The following is a 23714-nucleotide window of genomic DNA, read 5'->3' as shown; positions in this document are numbered from 1 at the left end:
ATAACTCCTGTGGTTTGTTAGCAGAAAATAAAAAAAGAGGATTGTCCCACTGTTTTCAAATCTCTTCCAGGAAAGTTCTTTATCAAAGGTTCTTGAAAAAGAAACTGGACAGAGGTCTGTAAGAGAGAGGGTCTTGCGTGAGTAGATGGGTGATTAAAGGGGAGAAGTGGAGTTCAGCACGAATCTCTGCTGGACCCTTTGCTTGTCAGTATAATTATTGAATAAACTGGAAAAAAAGGCTGAGTAACGAGGTGACGCGGCTTGTTCTTGTGCCTAAGAACTAAAATAGCAGTGGAAATTCGAAATAAATAAACGTGAAGTGATGCATGGGAGGAAGAACACTCCTAACTTGGGTCAAAAATGCTGGTTCAGGCCAAGATCCCAGCTCTGATATTCAGTGGCAGCCTGAGCCCTGTTAAGAATTATCAGACACGGTTGTTAAGATTTACTACACGTTATTAATGTGGCTCAGACACACAGGAGGTGTCGGTTGTGCAGAGAAATCTATAGTGGGTTCTTAACAGCCTTGCGGTTGCCTTGGAAGAGCTGAAAGTCATTGAAAATGACGCTTTCCAAGGCGACCGCGAGGCTGATGGGGCTGTGGTGAAAATGAATTGGACACCGTGTTGTAGAGCGATGTTTGATTGCTGTAATTCTGCTGTGCTACATGTTCGTAACAATTTTGGGTTTTTTTTTTTGCAGGTAAATCAAAGACCAAGGAGAACCGCCAGTCGATCATCAACCCAGACTGGAACTTTGAGAAAATGGGCATCGGGGGCCTCGACAAAGAATTCTCTGATATTTTCCGACGAGCTTTTGCTTCTCGAGTTTTTCCGCCTGAAATCGTGGAGCAAATGGGTGAGTGCGACGCTTTGCGATCAGCCGACGGCGTGATGGTGCCGTAACGTGGCGGTCGCTTCGGGGTCGGCCTAACAAAGCCATTTCCCCTCTGTTTGCTCCCCGATGTCTTTCATACTCTCATTATTTGGCTAGAGAGGGTCAAAGAAACACCATGAATACCCAACGCTGTACGTGAAGTGTCTGAAGGAATGAGATACATGGTTACTGGGAGGAGTGGCTGACACTGGAAGGCTGTGCTGCCATCCAGAAAGCTGGACAGGCTGGAGAGCTGGGCAGGGAAAAATTTAATGAAATAGAACAAGGGCAAGTGTAGAGTGTTGCATCTGGGCAGGAACAACCCCAGGTTCCAGTATAAGTTGGGGAACGAGCTGTTGGAGAGCAGTGTAGGGGAAAGGGAGCTGGGGGTGCTGGGGACAGCAGGGTGACCATGAGCCAGCACTGGGCCCTTGTGGCCAGGAAGGGCAATGGGACCTGGGGGGATGAGAAGGGGGTGGTCAGTAGGTCAGAGAGGTTCTCCTGCCCCTCTGCTCTGCCCTGGTGAGACCTCATCTGGAATATTGTGTCCAGTTCTGGGCCACTCAGTTCCAGAAGGACAGGGAACTGCTGGAGAGAGTCCAGCGCAGCCACGAAGATGCTGAAGGGAGTGGAGCATCTCCCGTGTGAGGAAAGGTTGAGGAGCTGGGGCTCTGAGCTGGAGAAGAGGAGACTGAGGGGTGACCTCATTCTTGGGAATCAATATGGAAAGGGGCAGTGTCAGGAGGATGGAGCCAGGCTCTTCTGGGTGACAACCAGTGATAGGACAAGGGGCAATGGGTGCAAACTGGAACACAAGAGGTTCCATTTGAATATGAGAGGAAACTTCTTCCCGGTGAGGGTGCCAGAGCCTGGCCCAGGCTGCCCAGGGAGGTTGTGGAGTCTCCTTCTCTGCAGACATTGCAACCCGCCTGGACACCTTCCTGTGTAACCTCATCTGGGTGTTCCTGCTCCGGCGGGGGGATTGCACTGGATGAGCTTTCGAGGTCCCTTCCAACCCCTGACATTCTGGGATTCTGTGATTTAACTGAATATTTTCGGTTGGAAACCAAACGCTCCCTCATTCTTTTAAATGCTCCATTTATCCCCAGCAGTGAGCCCAAATGTTCCTGACTTACCGGCAATGGGCCGTCTATATAGGTCAGAGGAAATTCTCTCTTAATGATCCCTAGATATTAAATATCTGTTGTCCTGGCAGTTCTGCTATGAACCCGTGTCCTTCTCACAGCGTTAGCCCAATAAATACAGCATCTCGTGCGATCTGTGCTGGGTCAGGTTTGAAATGCCGGAGAGGACGCACAGGCACGTCTTGGAGTTTGTGAAATAAAAGCACAGATTCTAAATATAACTTTGTTTTGGGCTCGGTGAAAGGAAAGCAGCCCCATTACTTTGTAAACATGTGCTGGCAGGCAGAGAAATGGTACAGGTTTTAGTTTTTAGTAAATAATATGCAGCTGCAAGTGTCTTATTTTGTCACGTGAAGTGTCTGGGGATGTTAGAGCTGGTCCTCGTTCTCTGAACATAATCTCTGTGGGTTTGTATTTAAACTTGGAATCCGGAGCTGTGTAATTTCTCTGTATGTTTATATTTCTTCCCACAAATGAAGCAATCAAGATTTTGATTACAAACCAGATTTTCGTCCGAAGATATGTCTTGTTTGTGTGTTGAGTGTCTCCGTTTCCAAGGCTCGTGGAATTGATGTTGAATCAAACTTCCCTGTGAGTGCAATTAGGTCTTTTCTCAGAGGTTTGAACACTTACAGAAAAACACTGAAGAAACCCTGTGGGCTAAATCCAATTAGTGCACGATTTTCTCTCTTCTGCCTTTTCACTTGGTATTGATCTGGAACCCAAGACCTTCTGGGGGCTGATCTTGGTTTCTGTGGCTGTGAGCGAGTCGTAACTTCTCTGCCTCATCTTGAGAATATAAAATCTTCAATTTGTTAAATAGTTAGCTGCTCTGCAGAGAGAGAAATGGTGTTGGCTATAGAAATAAAAGCTTTTGCCTGGACACTCTCGTATCCAGTTCTGATATGTTGCTGCCTGCTGCCCTTTGGAGGGACCGGCTTCCTTGGCTTGAAATATTTTTACCTTTTGAAGCAACTATCAAATCTATTCATGGCTGCGGTGCCGAGTCCTTGGCTGTGACCATACGTGAAGGTGGAAGATTTAGACTTCGGGAATTCTCATCAGTGTCACTGAACTGTGATGAGCAATACATTAGTAGACTAGAGATAATGAGAGCTTGTTTTCATTTTGCTGCAGCTTTACCTATTCCACGTCCCTGGGAGTTAAGCAATCATGTGTCAGACTCCGATTCCGTTCGCTTGGTATTGTCGTTAGCTGAATTAACCTGACGACTGGGCGCTTTGGTACCGATGTGCGTTGGTGACTTTGCCATGGAGGAGGGTGAGGTCGTGGAGCCGCTTTGCCGCTCAGAACGTTCCTCTCGTTAATTGGTGTTGCTTAATACAGGAAGAAAAAGCTGCTCTGAAGGACCACGAGTATTTTGATTACCCTGGGCAATGAATTAAAGGCGTGCCATATTATTTGTATAAATACATATAGCCTTACTTGTGCGTGTTTACACACATACTACACAAAGAAACATTTTTCTGAGAAGCAGTTCGACTCCAAACAGGGTTCTGGAGCTCTCTGATTAACCCCAGGGCTAAAGAGCTTATCTGAAATTTGAAAAAACAGAACTTTCTGACATTCATTTTCTTTGTCTTAGTTATAACTTGCTCTTAACTATATTTCAGATCTGAAATGTCAGTGTGACAGCTGTTCACCTTTGTATGTAATTTACTGGGAAAGGGGAAAAAAAAGGATTTTCTGGCTCTCTGGTGCTCTCGTGCTCACCCATTGCTGGGTTTTGGCCGCTGCTCACAGGCTGCAGCTTCCATGCCAAATGCAAGAAATATTTCTGTCCCCTAACTACACAGAGGCTGTGCAGCCCCTTCAGAAATCGCTTGCAGTTTGTGTGTGGTTTATTGAACTTCCAAGGAATGTTCTGGGTTTGGAGCACAGAAAACGGCGTTAGTTAACCGTACCATCCAGGGGTGTAAGTGCTGCTCCGATGCTACAATCTTTGGTTTAGCCGAGAAAAGAAATCTTAGCTCAGCTCCAGCTGGTCATTAAACCTTGCGCTGGAAAAAGGGACAATTTACTTTTCTCTGCCCACGCTTTTCCCAGACGCGGATCTGCCACCTCCACTGTGGGGGCTTTGGGCTTGTGCGGCTCTGGAGAGAACCGATGCCATTGGAAATAAAAAATACCGCCACTAAAAACCATTTCCAGGGTTTGGTGTTGAGGGAGGCCAGGTCCCGGTTGGCTGGATGTGCTGCAGGTCCGTGAGTGCCGGGGCAGCCGGGGACGGTCACTTTGGAACCGCGACAGGACCTCCATCGATTGAAGCTGGTCGCTTTTCGGGCTACGGCTTCGCAGTCATCGACTGGAGGTTCTTTAACACGTAATGCTTGACTCTTAATAATCTTAATAACCTGCCAAGTGGAAATAAATCCTCCTCTGAGGATGGAGGAAGGTGCCTTGAAACAAAAGGTCGCTTGGTTTTAGCGCCATCCAGCAGACCTCGCTGCCACAGGGCATCTGGAATATTGATGCTGAGCGCATCTGGAATATTGTGTCCAGTTGTGGGCCCCTCAGTTCCAGCAGGACAGGGAACTGCTGGAGAGAGTCCAGCGCAGCCACGAAGATGCTGAAGGGAGTGGAGCATCTCCCGTGTGAGGAAAGGCTGAGGAGCTGGGGCTCTGAGCTGGAGAAGAGGAGACTGAGGGGTGACCTTGTTCATGGGGATCAATATGGAAAGGGGCAGTGTCAGGAGGATGGAGCCAGGCTCTTCTGGGTGACAACCAGTGATAGGACAAGGGGCAATGGGTGCAAACTGGAACACAGGAGGTTCCACTTAAAGATGAGAAGAAACTTCTTCCTGGTGAGGGTGCCAGAGCCTGGCCCAGGCTGCCCAGGGAGGTTGTGGAGTCTCCTTCTCTGCAGACATTCCAACCCGCCTGGACACCTTCTGTGTAACCTCATCTGGGTGTTCCTGCTCCGGCGGGGGGATTGGACTGGATGAGCTTTCGAGGTCCCTTCCAACCCCTGACATTCTGGGATTCTGTGACGCATCCAAGGAAGAAACTTTGCGCTCGTGGGCGCTGATGGAGGTGGAGTAAGAGGTGGGGTTGCAGTCCCTTTTTTCTGAGGAACAGCCCTACAAAAGGCACATTTCTAGGGAATCGTCCTGGTCAAGCCCTGTCCGGTCTCAGGGACATCCAGCTCCTGGTGAATTCGTGCAGCTCCGTGGAGAACTGCAAACTGCTCTCGGTTGCTCTTTTTTGCAGTTCAGGGCCCCCTCTTGCTCAAGCTAAAGCTCCTCCTTTTTATTTAATAAATATTTTATTTTTCCAAAGTGTTCCTGCAGATAAACCCTTTCTTTACATCCACTTTAAATGCTGGTTTTTTTCTGCTGAAACTTTAAATTCAGCTCGTTCACCAGCTTCTGCCATTGTCTAACATTGATTGCTGAATATGTATCATAACACTGTTCTCTCTTTCCCTGCCCCACTGATTTCAGCAGATATTTAGCCATTTGCACTAACATTTTTTGATATTTGGTGCCAGGAGCTGTACATTTCAACAAAACTGAAAAGCATTTTCTCAGACCTGAAAAGAAAACGCTGGTACTGGCCTCTTGTATTTAAAGAACACACTGGTGTCCCCACGCCTTGAAACACAATCTCGACTTTCATCAGGGAAGTGATTTTTATAACTTATGTGGCACATTAGTTGTTGTAGAGGCTGCTGAAAAAAACCAGATTCTGTGTGTATGTGTCGTTGTAATTGTTTAATAACAGGTGGAGAAATATTTTGTATTATAGATCATGTTCCTTTTAAGAGATCGAAATGGAACCTGGATTCCCCATCCTCTCCTGTTACCGTCAGCAAGTTAAATCAGACTTTTCCAAGGTAATTTCTATTTCTGAGTAACCGTCTTGTGCTCTGACCTCTTGGGATCCGTTGTGGCTTCTGTGCTCTGTGTTCTTGCTGTATAAACGTGAAGTATTAACACAAGGTGAACGCTCAAATTGTCGGATACTCAGATATTATTTTCTTCCTTGGATTCTGCCTGTGGGGCTTTGTCTTTTAAGCCATCTTAAAAATTAATACACTAATGTCCTTGAAGTACTCAGATACTAGAAGAGAAGAAGAATAATGGAAAGGATCTCATCCGCTCTATTCTTAAAATAGGATAATTTTAATGAAAAATCGGTGTCACGTGTAACTGAGGTGCCTGAACGTCCCACGGCAGCGATTCCACTGCTTGGGGCATCTTTACCATCCACGTTTTCCAGGCGTTTGTTCTCAGTCTTGCAGCAGTTCCTCATGTATTGTTTATTTCCTGGATGGTTTTGGACGAGGCTTTTCCACATGTGTCTGTTTGTGTTTCTCAAGGCTGGATCTCAGGTTCTGAAACCATTTTATGTCACCTCGAGATCACCGACCGTTGTCGTTTCTCTCCGCTTGGCCAGTTTTCACTGCTCAGAGCTGAGTTGCCCATCAGTTCCAGGTCACTTGGCAGGTTTGGTCTGTACCTTGGTCTGTGTGCCTGTTTATAATCCTCAATATGATGTTTCTTTTTTTGTTTTGCAACATGCGGTTAATTATTCCTACCCCAGTGTAGAAACTTGTGCATCGAGTTACGTTGTTTTTAAATGAATTTAATCCTGCCCGTCAATGTGTTTGTAGATCTTGGCTTCGTAATGTGCAGATTAGGAGGCGCATTCTGTTCCGTCTTCCCCTCTATTAATAAAAGTGCCGCATACCAGTAAATTCAGGATAGAACCTTTCTCGTAGTGCTTTAAAGTTTGTGGGACTTTTTTCCATCCACTTTTTGTCTGCCCTTAACTTCGCTCAGCCTGTGTTTTTCCTACGTGTTTATAAAGACGTTTAAGATGTATTTATATGTTTATGAAAGTCTAAATCTCCCTTTTTTGCTCTCTTTGTTTTCTCAAACCCTCTGTGTGTGCCGTCCTGCCCTTGCCTAGAGGGAGGCGAGTGTCTCAGGCTGATCTAACAAATCCCTTTAGGCTATATCTTGTATCCTGGTTCTCTTCTACCTACTCAAGTAGACGTTGTGCCACGATTTGCCGGGAATTAAGTTGGTGATAGGTCTGTACCACACGATCAGAAAACCATTGAGGTTGAAAAGGATCCACCCTCATGGTCCCGTCCCTTTACACTGGCGGGGGTGACGTTCACGCTCTTCCCCGCAGTGTCTCAGCCACCCTGGAGGAGTTCTCAGTGGCTTTGAGGTGATTTCAGCTGCTCTGAGTACTCTTGGGTGAAGTTCACGTCCAGGTAATCTGCAAATATCTGATACCCTCATGGGCTCTCTTGTTCTTTTCCTGTTCCGTGCTCAGATCTTGCCCGTTTGTCACTGATATTAATATTATTAGCTGCCGCGTAACACATGAAGTTTGTGTAAAAAATCGTTTAGCGGTTTGAAAGTAGCATTTTCTGTTGTTGGCTTTTCTTATTTATGGAGAAGTAGACAAATGCTTTCCTGGATCTTCTCCTCCTAATGCGATTACAAAATGAAGTGAAATGAAGTGCTCTTTTCTCTCTGAAGCACGTAGAATGTCCTGAGCTGGAAGGGACCCACCGGGATCCTGGGTCCAACCCCTGTCCCTGCACAGGACACCCCACAGGTCACACCGTGGGTCTCAGGGCGATGTCCAACGGTTCACATGGTTCCCTGTGGCCAGTGAAGCTGAATCTGCTCAGTTAACTCGTCCTCCACGTATCTACAAAGACCTCTGGGTGCATTTTCCCTGGGGAGAAGAGCTAAGAACTCCCTGACATCTGTGTTCTCCCTCACCTTATAACCGTAGGGATTGACTTCAGCCCACCCAAGCACTCCCCATATCATAGAAACCTGAAGTGAAGAAGCAAATAACATGAGGAGAGGTCACGCGTGGCTGGATAAATGGTTGAGGGCACAATTGTAGCAAGAGCTGGTCTGCACCACCGGGGAGGAGAGTCACGGTCACGTTCTGCAGAGTTCTCTGCTGTCGAGTGTGGTCATGGATGACTTGGGAAAAGAGAGTGTTGAAATGAAGCTGAACCAAAGACTGAATTGGGGTTGGCGTCTGATGGATGCACCTCCGGGTGCTGTGGAAGCTGCTCGGGGTCATCGCGAGGCCACTCTCAGTTCTCTCCGAAAGATTATCGCAATCGGGAGAAGTTCTTGAGGACTAGAAGAAAGCAGCGTTGCTCCGAGCAGGAGAAGTCAGGAGCTGCAACCCTGTCGGCCTCACCCTCGGGCTCTGGGAAGGTGATGGAGCAATTAATTATGGAAACCAATTCCAGACATATGAGGGGCGAGAAGGTGATCGTGAGCGGTCACCATGGTTCTCTGAAGTTGAAATTGTGTTTAACCAACCTGATAGCGTTCTACAATGAAATGAGTAGCTCATGGGGTGAGGGGAGAGCTGTGGATGTTTATCTCAAATATATTAAGGCTCTCAACACTGTCTCCCGTAAAAACCTTGGAGAAAACCTGATGGAAGACAGACGAGGTAAGCGGGCAGCACAGCGGGCTGAAAACTGGCTCAACTGCTGGGATCGCGGAGTTGTGAGCACAAGGCACATAGAATCATGGAATCATTTAGGTTGGAAGAGACCCTCAAGATCATCGAGTCCAACCGTTCCCTCACCCCGTGTCCTGAGAACCTCATCTCCGTCTGTCCGACCCCTCCAGGGATGGTGACTCCAACACTGCCCTGGGCAGCCTGTTCCAATGCCCCACAGCCCTTTGGGGAAGAAATTGTTCCCCAGATCCAACCTCAACCTCCCCTGGCGCAACTTGAGGCCGTTTCCTCTGGTCCTGGCGCTTGTTCCTGGGGAGCGAAGCCCGGTTATGGTGAGCGCGTTTTGTGCAGGGGGTTGGACAAGATCTCCAGAGGTCCCTTCCAACCCCAGTGGTTCTGTGGTTCTGCAGAAGGACTTGTCAAGGCTGAGCAACTTGGCAATAAAACCACAAATGAAAACTCTCGTTGATCAGTGAAAAATGATGTGCATGAAAATCACAGCTTGTGAAGTGCTGGCTGTGCTGATTTTCCACTCAAGCAAAATTTTGGGGTTATAGTAGATCTGCAAAAACAATTGCTCAAAGGCGCAGTAGGGGTCAGTCAATTCCTACTTGAATTCCGTCATTATTAAGAAGAATTAAATAAAAACCCCCACAACATAGAACAAAACGATGCCACTGTGAATCTGTGGGTTGTTCACATGTTGAATTTCTGGTCTTTGTATCAGAAAGGATGCAGTAAAACTGGAAGAACTTTGGAGGGGGCATCAGGATGGTTGAACCAGAAAAGCTTCTGTACGGAGTGAATTGGCTTGAAGATGTTCAGCGCTGGAAAGAGACGAGCGGGAGGGATGTGAGAGAGACGGCTCCGAAACTCTGAGTGGCCGGGGGGGAAAACGTTTCCTCTTCAACACAGGAAGGTGAAAACACGCAGGTCACAGATGGCAGGAGTGGAAAGAAGGGGCTTTACCCCAAATGTGCTGCACGGAATTTCTGCATTTCTCTGTTAGTGGCCGGAGTTGTCACCAGGTACCGACAGGACTTTGGCTCTTTCTCCACGGGGCTGCGGTTGTGTTGTTAATTAGCAGGAATCGCAATCACAGCCGGAAACCCCGGCCCTGGGACACCCCGGGGACCCCGATAGGGTGACACGTGTTGGCTCTGGAATGCTCTGGGGTAAGTGTTCCATTCACAAATTACATCCTGTCGACTTTCTAAGCAGACAGAAGTGATGCAACTTTATTCCAAAATATGGAAAAACCGGAGATTTATGGTGTTAACATCCAGGTGGGAAATGGCCGTAAACATCAGCTGCTGCATTCTGCAATCAGCCAACAGCTTTGAATAATCTTAGTCTTAAATTTGCTACGTTTTGTAGCTCTGCTGTTGAGAGGCCAAGTAATTTACTCGTTGTTGGTGGTTTTTTTCCTGCACTAATGACTTCTTTTAAAGATTGGTTTGTTTTGTATATATTCTTATCAAAACCCCTTTTCCTGAGAGTCGGGATTTTGTTTGTGCAGCCACAGCCATTCCGGTGGGAGCTCCTCTAAAGCAGGTTTATTTTCATTTTTATCGCATTCCATCAGAAATGGATAGACGTCCTGCCATCGCCGTAAATCGAGCCATTGCCACCTTATATTTGTGTGTATTAAAGATCTAGGAAGAACTTAGTGACTTGATTTTCTCCTCTTTACAGTGTCAAATGATTTGGCCGATCGAGAAAACTGCCTGTTGAGAGTCCCCTAAAACGAAACCGTTGTGGTTTAGGTGTAGCCCTTTGCCTGTCTCAGCTTTGAACTAAAAGCAGCAACAAGTTCCTTCAGTCGCTGCTGGTCGGCGGTGGGTAAATCCCAGCGGGGGATGAACCGGAGGCAGCAACGTCGGCTGCAGTGAAGCTGAGAGGGGGGAAATCCCACCCAACGGGGTTTTTGGGGGATTTTGCCGGTGTGGCAGGTGGAGTTTGGGAACCCTGATAATCCTGCAACTGCTCGGAGATTGATGTGCAGAGATAAACATCTGCCGTGGTCAGGATCGGTGCTTTACCCTTCCCGATAGGTTCCTCTGAATGATACAATCCCACCAGAATGCTTTGATTTTAATTAAAGGGGAAATTACACTCCCAAGTAGAAAATCCCTATTGTACTAAAACATGTCTTGTGGTCTTTCAAAAAAAAAAGTGTATAGTGAGAGTCGAACAAATTAAACTTCATTGTGTCTTTGGGTAAGTTACATTCTGGTTCACAACAGTGATTGATTTCTCTTGGTAACGCTAATAATTGATTTCTCTTGGTTACACTAATAACTCACCCATTCTAACCAGTTCTTAGGATTTTTCTGTAACATTTTGTGTAGAATGTTTCCCATATTGGTATATTTTAGTTCCCATTAACACACCTATTCAGCCTCTAACTGTATGTCATTAAATTGCATAATTAAGCATCATGTTACAGGAATGACCTTTGGTTTGGAGCCCTAAAGCTTAATGAGTTAGAGATGTCTGCACTGCTGATAATTTGTGTTTATAAGGTTCTTATAATCATATTGACATTTGGGCTGCGCTGGCGAAATCAGCAAAGGGGAGATAAACTTAATCAAAATTCCTGCGTGGTGCGTAGGACCCCACTGTGATTCAGGCTTAACATTTGGAGTTTGTCATCACCTGTCCATTTTAATAAAGTCCTGCTTGTGTTTAAAACTTGAATTTTAGCCAGGTGAGCATCGCTATACAGGGAAATCTCGGCTGGCGTAGCTCGTGGCGATTTTATTTGAAGAAGAACTAATTGCTGTGGTTTTGGGAATATTCTTCCACCTGACGAAGACCCAGCGCTCAGTGTTGCCCTTTGTGGCAACCGAGTCTTGCAGCAGGTGGTTAGTGACGTCCTCGATGTTCAGATTTGGGGAACACACGTCTGGTGTTATTAATAATTGCTCAAGACTGAGTGTGGAGCACCCGGCTGAGCTGGTCTGGGTGCGGTTGGGTGGTCGTCAGGTTGTGTCGGGATCCTGCCGGGGCCCAGAGCCGGGATTTTTGCTCTAGTGGGATGAATAGCGGACGAGTAGCTGAGCTTTTTTATTGTTGTTTTATTTATCAGGTAAGAGATGATAGAATCAAAGAATCACAGAGTGTCCTGAGCTGGAAGGACCCACAGGATCACGGAGTCCGACCCCTGTCCCTGCACAGGACACCCCACAGGTCACACCGTGGGTCTGAGGACGTTGTCCAGTCTGTTCTTGAACACTGTCAGGTTTGGGGCCGTGACACCTCCCTGGGGAGCCTGTTCCAGTGTCCAGCACCTCTGGGTGAAGAACCTTTTCCTCATACCCAAATGACCCTCCCCTGGCACATCTTCCTGCCATTCCCTGGGTTCTGTCACTGTCACACAGAGAAGAGCTCAGCCCGGCCCCTCCTGCTCCCCTGCTGAAGCTGCAGCCCCATGAGCTCTGCCCTCAGTCTCCTCTGCTCCAGCTGAACAAACCCAGGGACTCCGGCCGCTCCTCATCCGGCTTCCCCTCCAAACCCTTCACCAACTTTGTGGCCTCCTCTGGACACTCTCCTGTAGCTTTATCTCCTTATCCAGGACAAGAGGAAATGGCCTCATGTTGCACCAGGGGAGGTTTAGATTGGATATTAGGAAAAAATTCTTCCCGGAAAGGGCTGTCGGGGATTGGAACAGGCTGCCCAGGGCAGTGCTGGAGTCACCATCCCTGCAGGGGTTTAAAAGGCATTCAGACGAGGTTCACAGGGACATGGCGTAGTGCTGGAGTTGGGTTATGGTTGGACTCAATGATCCTGAGGGTCTTGTCCAACCAAAATGATTCTGTGGTTCTATAAACCTGTGTCCCCAGCCCTGCACACAGTGAATGCTCCAGGTGAGGCCGCCCCAGCGCAGGGCAGAGCAGGACAATCCCCTCCCTGCCCGGCTGGCCCTGCTGTGCTGGATGCACCAGGACACGGGGCCCTCTTGGCTCCAGGGACACTGGTGGCTCATGTTCAACTTGCCGTTGACCAGAACCCCCAGATCCCTCTCTGCAGAGCTGCTCTCCAGCATCTCGTCCCCCAGTCTGTCTATACAGCCAGGGTTGCCGTGTCCCAGGTGCAGAGTCCGGCACTTGATGCTTTCTCATGGCAAGCAAGTTTGAACAGGAGGAGGGGGAAAATCTAGGAGGCTTTCTGAGCACATTTGTCCAAAGTCTCATTTCCCCAGTCAGCCAGGTCTCACCCAGTTTGCCTTTTGCTCCCCCTATGGGAGGTGAGACTGCGTCACCCTTTGCTGCAGCTGTGTCCATGCAAAGAGGGGAGAATTTTTGTGCTTTTCAAGAATTTAAGTTTTGTTTGGGCTGCAGAGGCGAAGCTTCTAGTGCATATCATCACTAGCTTGTACCTCCTTGTAGGAGAGAGACTGTGACTTGCGGGAAAACTAGAAAAAACCGAGGCCTCCGTAGTCGTATTTCTTTTTGGAAGGTGTATTATGGAAAAACGATACTTCGCAGCACAATTTTCCTGCCTGTCTGAGGATGCTCCCGGGGCTGTTAGCGCACACGTGCCCCGACTCGCCGGCAGCCCCTCGGTTTTCTGTGCTGCCCCAGCGGCGCTTTGCTCGGGATTTCCCTTCCAAGCATCACTTGTCAGTGCGATCCTGCCGTGCGGCTACACAGGTGATCGTGTTCCCCCGCCAAGCACGTCAACAGCCCTTGTCGTGACACTGATTTGACAGGCGTAGCTTTTAATTTCTCCACGCCTCGTTGGTTCCTGGGTGAAATTTGTCTTCACTGACAGTGTGTGGTGTTTATGGTTTTGACTCCTAGATGCCTGAAAGTTGACTAATGACTTTTTCTTAGTTAGATCTCTTGATTTTTTTTGTAGTAAATGTATAGTATAGATCTGCAGAGGAGCCCAGAAGAACCATTCAGCTTTATTCCTGTGCTTTGTCAGTGCAGCCGTGTCGCTCTCTGGGGTTTTGTTCGGGATCAGACGCTCCTCGTAGCCAAATTCTCCTTGAAACTTCATTTCAATGCTTCAACAACCTGAAAAAGAGAGAGAGGCGTGCACGTGGTCAGAAATTATCTCGTATTGAGCAGTTGTGCTGTTCTGTGGGGTATTTTTCTTGGCAATTGCCAGATCATTGGAACGACTCTGATCCACTTTGGCAATTCTGCGTTTGAATTTCCCTGGTAAAGGCACCGAGCAGCGCTGGCACCCACGCATGTCTCCCAAAGCGCATCCCTCCTGCCGGCAGCGCTCCCCTCTTTCCTATATTGCTGTTTCCGTTGCAAATCTGCTCTATTAACCTTGTTCTCCCTTGTTCCAGGCTGCAAGCATGTGAAAGGCATCCTCCTGTACGGACCTCCGGGCTGCGGTAAAACCCTCATGGCCAGACAGATCGGCAAGATGCTGAACGCCAGGGAGCCGAAGGTCGTCAATGGGCCCGAAATCCTCAATAAATATGTGGGCGAATCCGAGGCCAACATCCGCAAGCTGTTTGCTGATGCAGAAGAAGAGCAAAGACGGGTAATGCAAACAGAGAGAAATAGCATGGGCAGCATGGACGCGCCTGAAGAATGACCGGAAAGGAGGTTTATAATCAGAAAATTGCTGCTTGCGTTAAAAGGCTGAGTCACTGCTTAGCTTGTGATTATAGTTATTCGCTGAAAGTCAGGGGATATTAGTGTTCTGCAGATTCGCACGCTGGCAGTTAAAAAACAATGGGAGAATCTGGAGAGGTGGTGGTTTTCTAGGCAGCTGGGCTGGAGAGGGACAGTTTGCTCAAATTCCATGCAGAGTTATTTTAAAGTAACACAGCAGGGCCCGTCCTGCTGCGCTTCGGGTTCTGTGGTGTCACCTGCTCAGAAAGCGCTTAAAAACGGGACTGCAAAAATTTGGTGGTTTTTCTTGTCTCTTTTTTTCGTGGGAGAGACAGTTTATCTGGATTTCTGCTCCTAAATCCAGGTGGCACATAATATAGGATGAATTTCAAATAAGCTTTCACAGTTTCATGTTTTGGGTTACAGGCTTATTAGTATATTATAATCCTTGAAGTGTAATAATCGATACATCATTAATTTTTCTCAGCCAAAACCTAATGGATGAGGATATTGTCTCAAAACTAGAGAATATAATCTTTGAAAGTAGAAGTGGAGATAAAGATTCTGTGTTTTTCCAAACTTTTATTTTTTTAATCCATTAGTTTATCTGGCTATCCAAAGCTCAGCCTTTAGTTTGAAGGTGTAAATACTTGTTTCATGTGTGCTGCAGTAGTTTTTCTCTGCTGTGGTTCACTTAATCTTGATAAGATTTTCTAGTAAAGAAAATACGATTTCAGGCAAGCCACAATTAAATCTAGGGACATCTTGTCAAAAGACTTTAGCCAAAGACATTGTATCTCTTAATTTTATTTATGCCTACCGAGCCTGCAGATTTTGCTAGTGGCTTAAAATCATTTAATTTTCTCCTGCAGAAGATTTATTAATCAATAAGTCAGCTTTGCATGGGAGCCCATACAGCTGTAACCAATCTCCATCTCTCTGGTTGTTGCAATATTACCAAATGCCGTGAGCTGCTTTTCCTTCGCAATAACACACCTGTTAAAATAGACTTTATATTGGCTGGAGGGGATGGTCCCGATGACAAGTTGTGAGATTAAAAAGGTCTCGAAAAGGTTGGTATTGTAATGACTTGTGTCGGGGGCAGATTGCCAGCGACAGCACGTTCACCGGGTGGTAACGTGTTCTCCGCTGGCCACAAAAGATGTTTTAGAGGTGGAATTTGAAGGGAAAAAGCTTCATAATACGGTCACAAAAAGTATCCTGTTCTCTTAGCAGCTGCGACAGCCTCACCTTTGAGCGAACCCGGCAATAAGCAGTTCTGTTCCCCATTGGCACTGAACGGACTCCTTAAAAATATGAAGAACAAAGCTCCTCTGGCAATGTTTTCTAGGCTTAGTGCAGCCGGGGGTGTTTCCCATCTCTCCTCTCCCCTCCAGGGGGTTTGCCCGGATCCTGAGTCCTTTGTGGTCCCGCTCCGGGCTGGTGCTTCTCTTGCTCAGCCCCATCCCCTCCCGCGAAACCCCACGACCCTTCCCAGCGGCAGCCGCCAAGTCCCGTGCTTGGGCCAGGCCCACCAGCCACCTCATTTTCTGATCTGACTCAGAAAAGGGTCTGATACATCCATAACTTGTGATACTGGAAACACCTGGAGGTGTCAACGTTCTGTATCTCTGTGGTAGAAGCTTGTTGAGGTGCTCCTGTTTTGTTCAGATTGCTCTTGGTGATGCGTGCCGTTTCTGACGTGTTTTCCTCCCCAACAGCTCGGAGCGAACAGCGGCGTGCACATCATCATCTTCGATGAGATCGACGCCATCTGCAAGCAGCGAGGGAGCATGGCAGGCAGCACCGGCGTCCACGACACCGTCGTCAACCAGTTGCTGTCGAAAATCGATGGTGTAGAGCAGCTCAATAACATCCTCGTGATCGGTACGATGGTGCTTACTTTCTCTGTTGAAAACTGCTTGAAAACTTATATTTTGCTCATGGCGGGTCACCTATGTTATCGTTACTGGTATTGAATCTGTTTGGACTAATCTGAACGGAATGGCTGCGGTTTAACAAGCGTCAGTAGCAGATTTTGAGGGAGGTGATGCTGTAATTAGCCGATATTGCCGCTTTCAACAATTTCCTGCTTTAGCTTTTGATAGCAAGTGTTTCGTAGTTTACAAAATCTTGGAAGGAATGATGTGCGTTGATGTCTCTGCATGGGAAGGAGTGGGGCTTCTCTGGCTGTTGTGACGCCAGGAACCCTGCAGATACGGTCACACACCCAGGTTTGATCCTGTTGCTATGAAGTAATCAAAGCTTTCCTAATCTTTCTGGAGATTAGTATCTTTTATCTGTTTTCTTGAGACTCTTTGAGGTATTTTCTTAGCTCTATGGGCTGTATTCAGGGGTCGGAGACCTACTTGGTGAGCTCAGATAATGCGGATTTTTGGTTTTACCTTTGAATTTAGGAATGACCAACAGACCTGACCTGATTGATGAGGCTCTGCTGAGACCAGGAAGACTGGAGGTGAAAATGGAGATTGGTAAGCAAGCCGGCGGATTGCAATGAACCTCACAGGTACAGGCAGATATATGTAATAGTGTGATCAGTTAACCAGGATGGCATGGATGCTAAACTTCATGAATTAAAGGAGCCAAGTAATGGCACCACATCATTCCTGGGTGGAAACTGCGGAACTGTTGTACCTGCAGAGCAGGAACGTACAGCGTGCGAGCAGCTCTTGGCTCGTAGGAAGCGCAGATCATTTCATTTGCATGAAGTGGTAACGGTGACTTCACTGCAAAAACTGCAAATATTCAGTGTTGTTGGATATTGGCTTCTGAAATCAGCAGGTCTGGATATTTGCATCAGCAGAACTGAAAGTGAGCTCTGTTAGCTATTGATTCTGTTGAGCTGGAAAAGTCACTTAAGGGACTTTTCTAATTGTATACATCTGCCTGACACCAACGCGGATTAAATAATGGAGTATCCGATAATGTAGGATTTATTAAGAAATTAAGCCCAGATCGTCTTAGATTCATGAAAACAAGTCTCTGACTTGGCGATCAGAAGTTTGATCAGTAAAGATCATGGTGCAGCGTAAAGGTGACAGGACCGCGGGGCTCGGCTCTGAGCTTAACAGCTCACAGGAGAGAGTTTGCCTGGAGAATAGCCTGGGACTGATTAAAACCTCAATGATCCTGGCTGGCATTGAGAAACTCAAATGGGTTGAGATCCGTGTTTGAAGATTGGAAAGGCAATTTCAGATGTGTAATTTGGAAGAGCTCATAAAACATCTTCCTCTAATCTTCCACAGATGGAAATGTCACAAAATATTTTTATGCTCTGAGCCAGGCACTGACTTGTAGAGGTAAAAATTCTTAAACTGTAGAGAATCACAGAAAAAGGAGCAGGCATGGCCGTGAGTATTAACATGGTCTGTTTCCTTTTAATTGCAGAAAATTAGATGGAAATGTCCATATAACCCCCACAATCGTATGATGTCATACTAGATTGGCAGGAAAAACCGTAGATGTCTGTGCTGATCTGAACTGTGGGGACACTCTTGAAATCTGATCTACCAATGTAATCTCAAGAGCTCGCTGGGGATTTTTTTTCTCTTATCCTTAAAGATCCTCTTATCCTTCTCATCACTCTTTGAAACAGCTAGAAACAGGGAAGAGTTTTTGTAATAACTGAAAAGGAAAGATTTTTAGGCAAAAGAAGGAATGAAGAAGGGAGGCTGCTGGGCACGGAGGCACCGGGCAGGGAGCGGCTGCCCCAGTTAATTCTGTTCTTGGGTGCCGAAGGAAACACTTGACATCAGGCGGGACTGGGTGTGCAGAGCGTCTGAGACGGGGGGGCTGGAGATCAACCAGAGCACCAGCTGGGATTTGAAAATCTTGTGGAGCACAGACAGACTGAAATGTGCTGCAGACTTGAGACGAATGCATTTGTTGCGTGCAAGAATCATAGAATCATTTAGGTTGGAGGGGACCCTCAAGTGTACAACCGTAACCCACTCCTGGCACTGCCCCGTGTCCTGAGAACCTCATCTCCATCTGTCCAACCCCTCCAGGGATGGTGACTCCAGCACTGCCCTGGGCAGCCTGTTCCAATGCCCCACAGCCCTTTGGGGAAGAAATTGTTCCCCAGACCCAACCTCAACCTCCCCCGGCGCAACTTGAGGCCGCTTCCCCTCGTCCTGTCATCTCCATCCCTAAAACACAGTTTCTTTACTGAATCCTTCAATTCCTTGTAGACGCTCTGGAGCTGGTCCAGAGGAGCCCCAGAAATGACCTGAGGCTGGACCAGCTCTGCTGGGAGGACAGGCTGAGAGAGCTGGGGGGTTCAGCTGGAGAAGAGAAGCTCCGGGGAGACCTTAGTGCGGCCTTTTAGTGCTTAAAAGGGGCTGAGAAGAATGATGGGGACAGACTTTTGAGCAGGACCTGTTACGATAGGACAAGAGGTGATGGGTTTAAACTGACAGAGGAGAGGTTTAGATTGGATATAAGGAATAAATATTTTAGGATAAGGGTGGCGAGGCGCTGAACAGGTTGTCCGGAGAAGCTGCGGATGCCCCATCATTGGAAGTGTCCAAAGTCAGGTTGGACAAGACTTTGAGCAGCCTCATCTAGAGATAGATGTCCCATGGCAGGGGGAGTGGACTAGATCTTTCAAGGTCCCTTTGAAACCAAACTAGTCTATGATTCCACGATTCTATGATAATTTCCATGTGGGATCTGGGTTTAGGGCTGCCAAGGGGCTGACCACATTGTCTTTGCGTGAGGTGAATTCCTGGTCTGCAAGTCTGAGAGCAACCAACGTGGAGGAACCCTGAGGAAAGAAACCAAACGTTTCACTTTTCCTCTCCGATTTGCTAATCAATTTGCCTAGGGCAATTAGTGTGATTGAACGTGCTCATACAAAAAGCATCGTCAGATATTCTACTTGCAAGAATGAATTGCTCACGATGAGAAAGAGCCTTTGGAGGTAGGATGGTGGAGGGGACGGAAAGGCTTTGCTGCCGTGGCTGTGCCGAGGCGCCAGATGACACGAGTTCTGTTTAAATCTCAGGCTTGCCAGACGAGAAGGGCCGATTTCAGATCCTTCACATCCACACGGTGCGGATGCGGGAGCATCAGCTGCTGGCTGAGGACGTGGACATCGCAGAGCTGGCTGTTGAGACTAAAAACTTCAGCGGTGCCGAGTTAGAAGGTTTAGTTCGAGCTGCTCAGTCGACTGCTATGAACAGGCACATTAAGGTCAGTGCTGTCGCCTCTCACTGGGGCAAAAAAAGGGAAAAATAATTATGTTAGGAGTCTTTTCTTGAAAGTTTCCTTCTGAATGGGTAGTGGCATCTCAGCACGCTTTAGGAGATGAAATTCCTGTGGACAGCAGCTTTTCACTGGGCTTTAACATGGTTCTGAATTACCTCTTCCATCTCCTGACCACAAAGTGGCTCTTGTGTAGCTCAGTGGGAGTGGAAGGTGATTGTTTGTCAGCCTGTTTTGATAAAAACTGAAAGTCTTGAGCTCAGTTTATGGGTTGGACCCGGGAGATGAGAAGTGGAAGTGAGACCAGCCCGTCACACCGGAGGGATCTCTGCTGGAGCCTGTGCAGCTTGATATGTTCAAAAATGATGTGTAAAGAGCAGGGAAAAGTGAGGTTACAAGCTCAGAGCTGGTTTGCGGTCATAAAGACAAAGGCCGCCTGTGGAAAACTGCAGAAGGAATTGGAATTAATGTGAGTGCACAAGATGTAGTCAGTGAATTGAAGCGGGCACCAGGGAGAGAAGCTTCAGGAAGGTATAAGCAGTGATAGGGACGGACCCGGGGTCGAGTTCTTGGAGTTATAATGATCCTGAAATATCAGCTCAGTCCTTATCGCTGAAAAAAGCAAACGCAACATTAGAATTTATGAGGAGAGGAATGCAGAGCACAGGTGAGGCTGTGGTTACGTCGTGGATAAAATCCTGAGTTCGTTTGAATCCGGGCGGTCCTAGGAAGGTTTTGGTAGAACAAGGGTATGGAAGGGCAGCAGGAGAGCTCGGAGCTATGGGGGGTTTCGTTGGCAGAATGGTTAGAGCGGGACTTCTCAGCCTGCAACAAATACAGTGAAAGGTTCTGAGAAGTGTGTGAAATCAGGAGTGGGCTGCAAGCCGGGACTGGGGAACGACCGTTCAGTACAACTCAGCAAACAGCACCAGTGGGACCATCGAAGCAAAGCAAAGGTGACGTGTGTTGTGTGGAGGATCGAGCCGTGGAAGGAACCTTTGCTCCAAGGTGTCACTGACGCTAAAATCTTGGTGGGATTCAGAAGGAGCTCGTACAATATTTTCCATTTCAAAGCAGAACTCGCTTGGTGATCGTCTCGGTGTCGCAGAGATGTGACGAGTTCGCGGCTCCCGCTGTTCCCGACGAGTGTTGTCTCGCTTCCCCGTGTCCGCTGGTGACGGGGTCGGTGGATCTTCAACCAGATGGGATTTAAGGACCGGGAAATGTCAGGTTATTATAAATCCAGATGCAAACCACAGTATTTGCTGGTGTTGAAATACAAGATGATTAGTTTGTGAAGGAGGAGGCTGAAAGACGCAGCCCCTTTGCTCCGGTGGCCAAGAACTGCTGTGAATCGCTGCAGAGAAAAGTCTTCGACATCAATTCCACAGCACTGGTTTATTTTTAAGTTAAAAGCCTGTTCGGCCTTGAATATGAAGCTAATTTTTGTTTTATAGCCATAAAACTCTAAAAGTTATTGTTTCCCATAGAAAAAAAAACTAAGACATCAACAGTTTCTAATCTTCATGTGTTCTGTCTCAAAAAAAAAAAAATCAGCACCTCTGGAGGCATTTTCATCCCTTTGCAACGTTTTCCTTAAATAATTAATTTTGCTTATAGTTGATGTTATTTGTGTGCTAGAATTTTGGGGGAGTTTGGGGACTGTTAGTGTTCTGACATATTTATTCCCTGTTGTGCCAAAATGTCACAGTGGGAGAAGAGAAAACGGCAATGCAGGAATGCAAAGAGCAGCCCCTCCTTCCGCTCGGCGTGTGATTGACGTCTTAATAATATATGTATGTATGTGTGTTCCAAACGTGAAGCGGCCACGCTTTGTTTCTCTCCTCAAACACTTTGACATGGTATTTTTGGATATTATTCTTGCTTATTCTGAAGGCGTCCTCAGCCAAATGATGCACTAAGGTGTTTTATTCTCTCTGCAAAATTTAAAATATACATCATAGGCCTGACCTAGTTTTCAGAAGCACCTGCGAGACGCAGGAGCAGAGATGGAAAATCAAGGGGCATTATTCTTCTGAATCATTTAAACTCTTCTGATAATCTGTCAAAGCGTGTGTGTTAAAAATGAAAACGTGTAACTCATTAAAGGCTGAGAAAGAAAAACCTCCTATTTTGAAGCGTACAAACAATTTCAGGAATATATTAGTAGAGTTTCAAGTACCTTCACTTCCCTCTGCAGAGATCCACTACTTGGATATCTCTGGCATCCTGTATTTCTGTTTTTGCGGAGGGACTCTCATTTCAGCATCTCTGGTTATAATTATTTGTAACGGTGTTACTGGCCAGTCTGCGTTCCTGAGCTGCTCATTAGAAGCTGCTTTTGCTGCTCAACAAGACAAGCGTAATGCCATTATTTTTATCATTATTTTTTCCTTCCCATGGCCAAGCGCTCTCCTTGTAGATCACCCGCATCAGGAGGGGACGTCTCCGAGACACGTCTTTGGGGGTCAGAGTTATTGACTCGCCCATCACCTTGGTCTCAGGCGAAGAAAGCCCTTGAAATCCCTCATTTTGTACCAGATCATGTAGGGCCATTATGGTCTCAGGTAGAAGCAGGTGGTGTTATAAAACTCAGGTAACTTTCCATGAAAATGACTCTTGGAATCTAGAGAAGCTTGCTACAGTATAACTGGGGTATCCAAAGCCTTTCCAGGCTGCACTTTGGAAAAGAATTAAGATCTTTTGCCTCATTTCTGTGCTACTTAAAAATTGCCAGCGAGATGGATTGCTTTGCACAGATCAACTTCTGCCCCTCTTGTGACTAATCCTTTTTCTGGTTATCTCCAACTCCGCGGGATCCTCAGCGGCTGCGCCCGCAGGATTAGTCTGTAAGAGCCGGGTCTGTGCGCTGCTGAGCGGGAAAGGGGCTTCGAAATCCATTTAATTCCTTGATTGCTGCCCAAGGCAATCAATGGACTTGCAGATCTACAAATAATCCCGGTGAGCGGAGCTGCGGCCGCGCTCAGAAATGCGTCCGCAGCTGGGTTAAACCCCGCAGACGTCTGAATAAAGTCTCCGTCTTTCCACGAACTCAAACCCTCTCCTCGCTCCGCTCCTGGTGCTGCCTCTGTTGTTGTAACCAAGAGGTGATTTACAAGAGGACGTTGCACTGGGTCTGTCCATGCTGTGGATTTGCTCCCAGTCGTTAGTTTTTAAGTGTTACTGGACGGTTCGGGAATGGCAGAAGGAAAAAGGCGCCGCTTTTCATTTCAAAAGGAGTACAGGCTGAGCCGAGTGAACTGCAGGTGATTTATTCCAAGTAACACCCACAGCGCTGCCTTGGGAAGATTCATGGATTTGGTTGAAGCGAAGCAATTAAAGATAAAGCAGAAAGAAATCTAATATTTACCAATCCCCTTAAAGACTTTCTTGTAGGGAGAGAAGAGTGCGTGGTTTGAATAGAAAACTAAACCTCCTGAAACAGAGATGTGTGAATGGTTCTTATTTTTGGCTTGGTTGCCAAAGGTGGGGTGGGTGGATTCCGAGCCGAGTTACACCAAACTTTAATTTGTCTTTCTGAGAAAAGTCACACCATGAAGGAAGCTTCATGCCTTTCCCCCGCAGCACCCAGACAGCAGAACGAAGAATTGTTTCTATAGCCTCTACATGGAAAGAATGGTTCCCTGTAATAAAGGGAACCTATATATTAATAAGTGGTCGTGTGCAGTTCTGCTGGACTTCAGGGGTTTTTTTAATTGCCTTTATTAGGCCAGCAACAAAGTGGAAGTGGATATGGAGAAGGCAGAGAGCTTGCGTGTGACGAGAGGAGACTTCTTTGCGTCTTTGGAGAACGACATTAAACCAGTGAGTAGGCGCTGTGTAACTCCTGTAGTAGAGTCACCCGGTGCAGTTAATGACACGAGGCAGCAGTTTCTGGGATCAGACGAGCAGTGTTTGGTGCGCAGTGCTGCGGACCTTGTCTTGCACGTAAGACTCATGAAAAGGAGCAGAGCAAATAAAGAAAGCAACTTGGAATTTCTTCCCCATGTTGCGTGTGCATTCTCCCTTTTAGGCTGCTCCAGGATGGCACTTTTCATATGGACCCGAATAGGCTTAAGCCTCGTTTTTGAGAATTGTTTTTAAATGGTGGGAGTTCAGAACCTGTTGGCAACTTGTGCTGATTAGAATTTGTTTAGAGGGTGCATGAAAAGATGTTTCTGAATGTGCACGATCCTCAGCAGCACTCAGTCCTTTGAACTGAAATCTTAGAATAGAATAGAATAGAATCATTTCGGTTGGAAGATATTGTGAGGTCCAACCATAATCCAACTCTAGCACTAACCCACCTTCCTAAGAACCTCATCTAAACGCCTTTTCAACCCCTCCAGAGATGGTGACTCCAGCACTGCCCTGGGCAGCCTGTTCCAATGCCCGACAGCCCTTTC

At 47.1% G+C, this 23714-nt stretch overlaps 1 protein-coding gene across 3 annotated transcripts in view; it reads left to right on the top strand.

The window, feature by feature from the left end:
• The window catches only part of NSF (N-ethylmaleimide sensitive factor, vesicle fusing ATPase), an 89347-nt gene that overhangs the window by 39289 nt on the left and 26344 nt on the right, over positions 1-23714 (top strand). For all 3 annotated transcript variants that reach the window (XM_065650935.1, XM_065650936.1, XM_065650937.1), the window contains exons 8-13: positions 703-858; positions 13809-14008; positions 15804-15969; positions 16500-16574; positions 19109-19296; positions 23038-23133. In XM_065650935.1, the coding sequence (XP_065507007.1) occupies positions 703-858; positions 13809-14008; positions 15804-15969; positions 16500-16574; positions 19109-19296; positions 23038-23133 (881 nt within the window). The remainder of the gene's footprint in view (positions 1-702; positions 859-13808; positions 14009-15803; positions 15970-16499; positions 16575-19108; positions 19297-23037; positions 23134-23714) is intronic.

The sequence above is a fragment of the Caloenas nicobarica genome, chromosome 24 (assembly GCF_036013445.1).
Source record: "Caloenas nicobarica isolate bCalNic1 chromosome 24, bCalNic1.hap1, whole genome shotgun sequence".
NCBI classification, from domain to species: domain Eukaryota; kingdom Metazoa; phylum Chordata; class Aves; order Columbiformes; family Columbidae; genus Caloenas; species Caloenas nicobarica.
The sequence above is the reverse complement of the archived record's forward strand: the minus strand, read 5'-3'. Positions and strand labels throughout refer to the sequence as shown.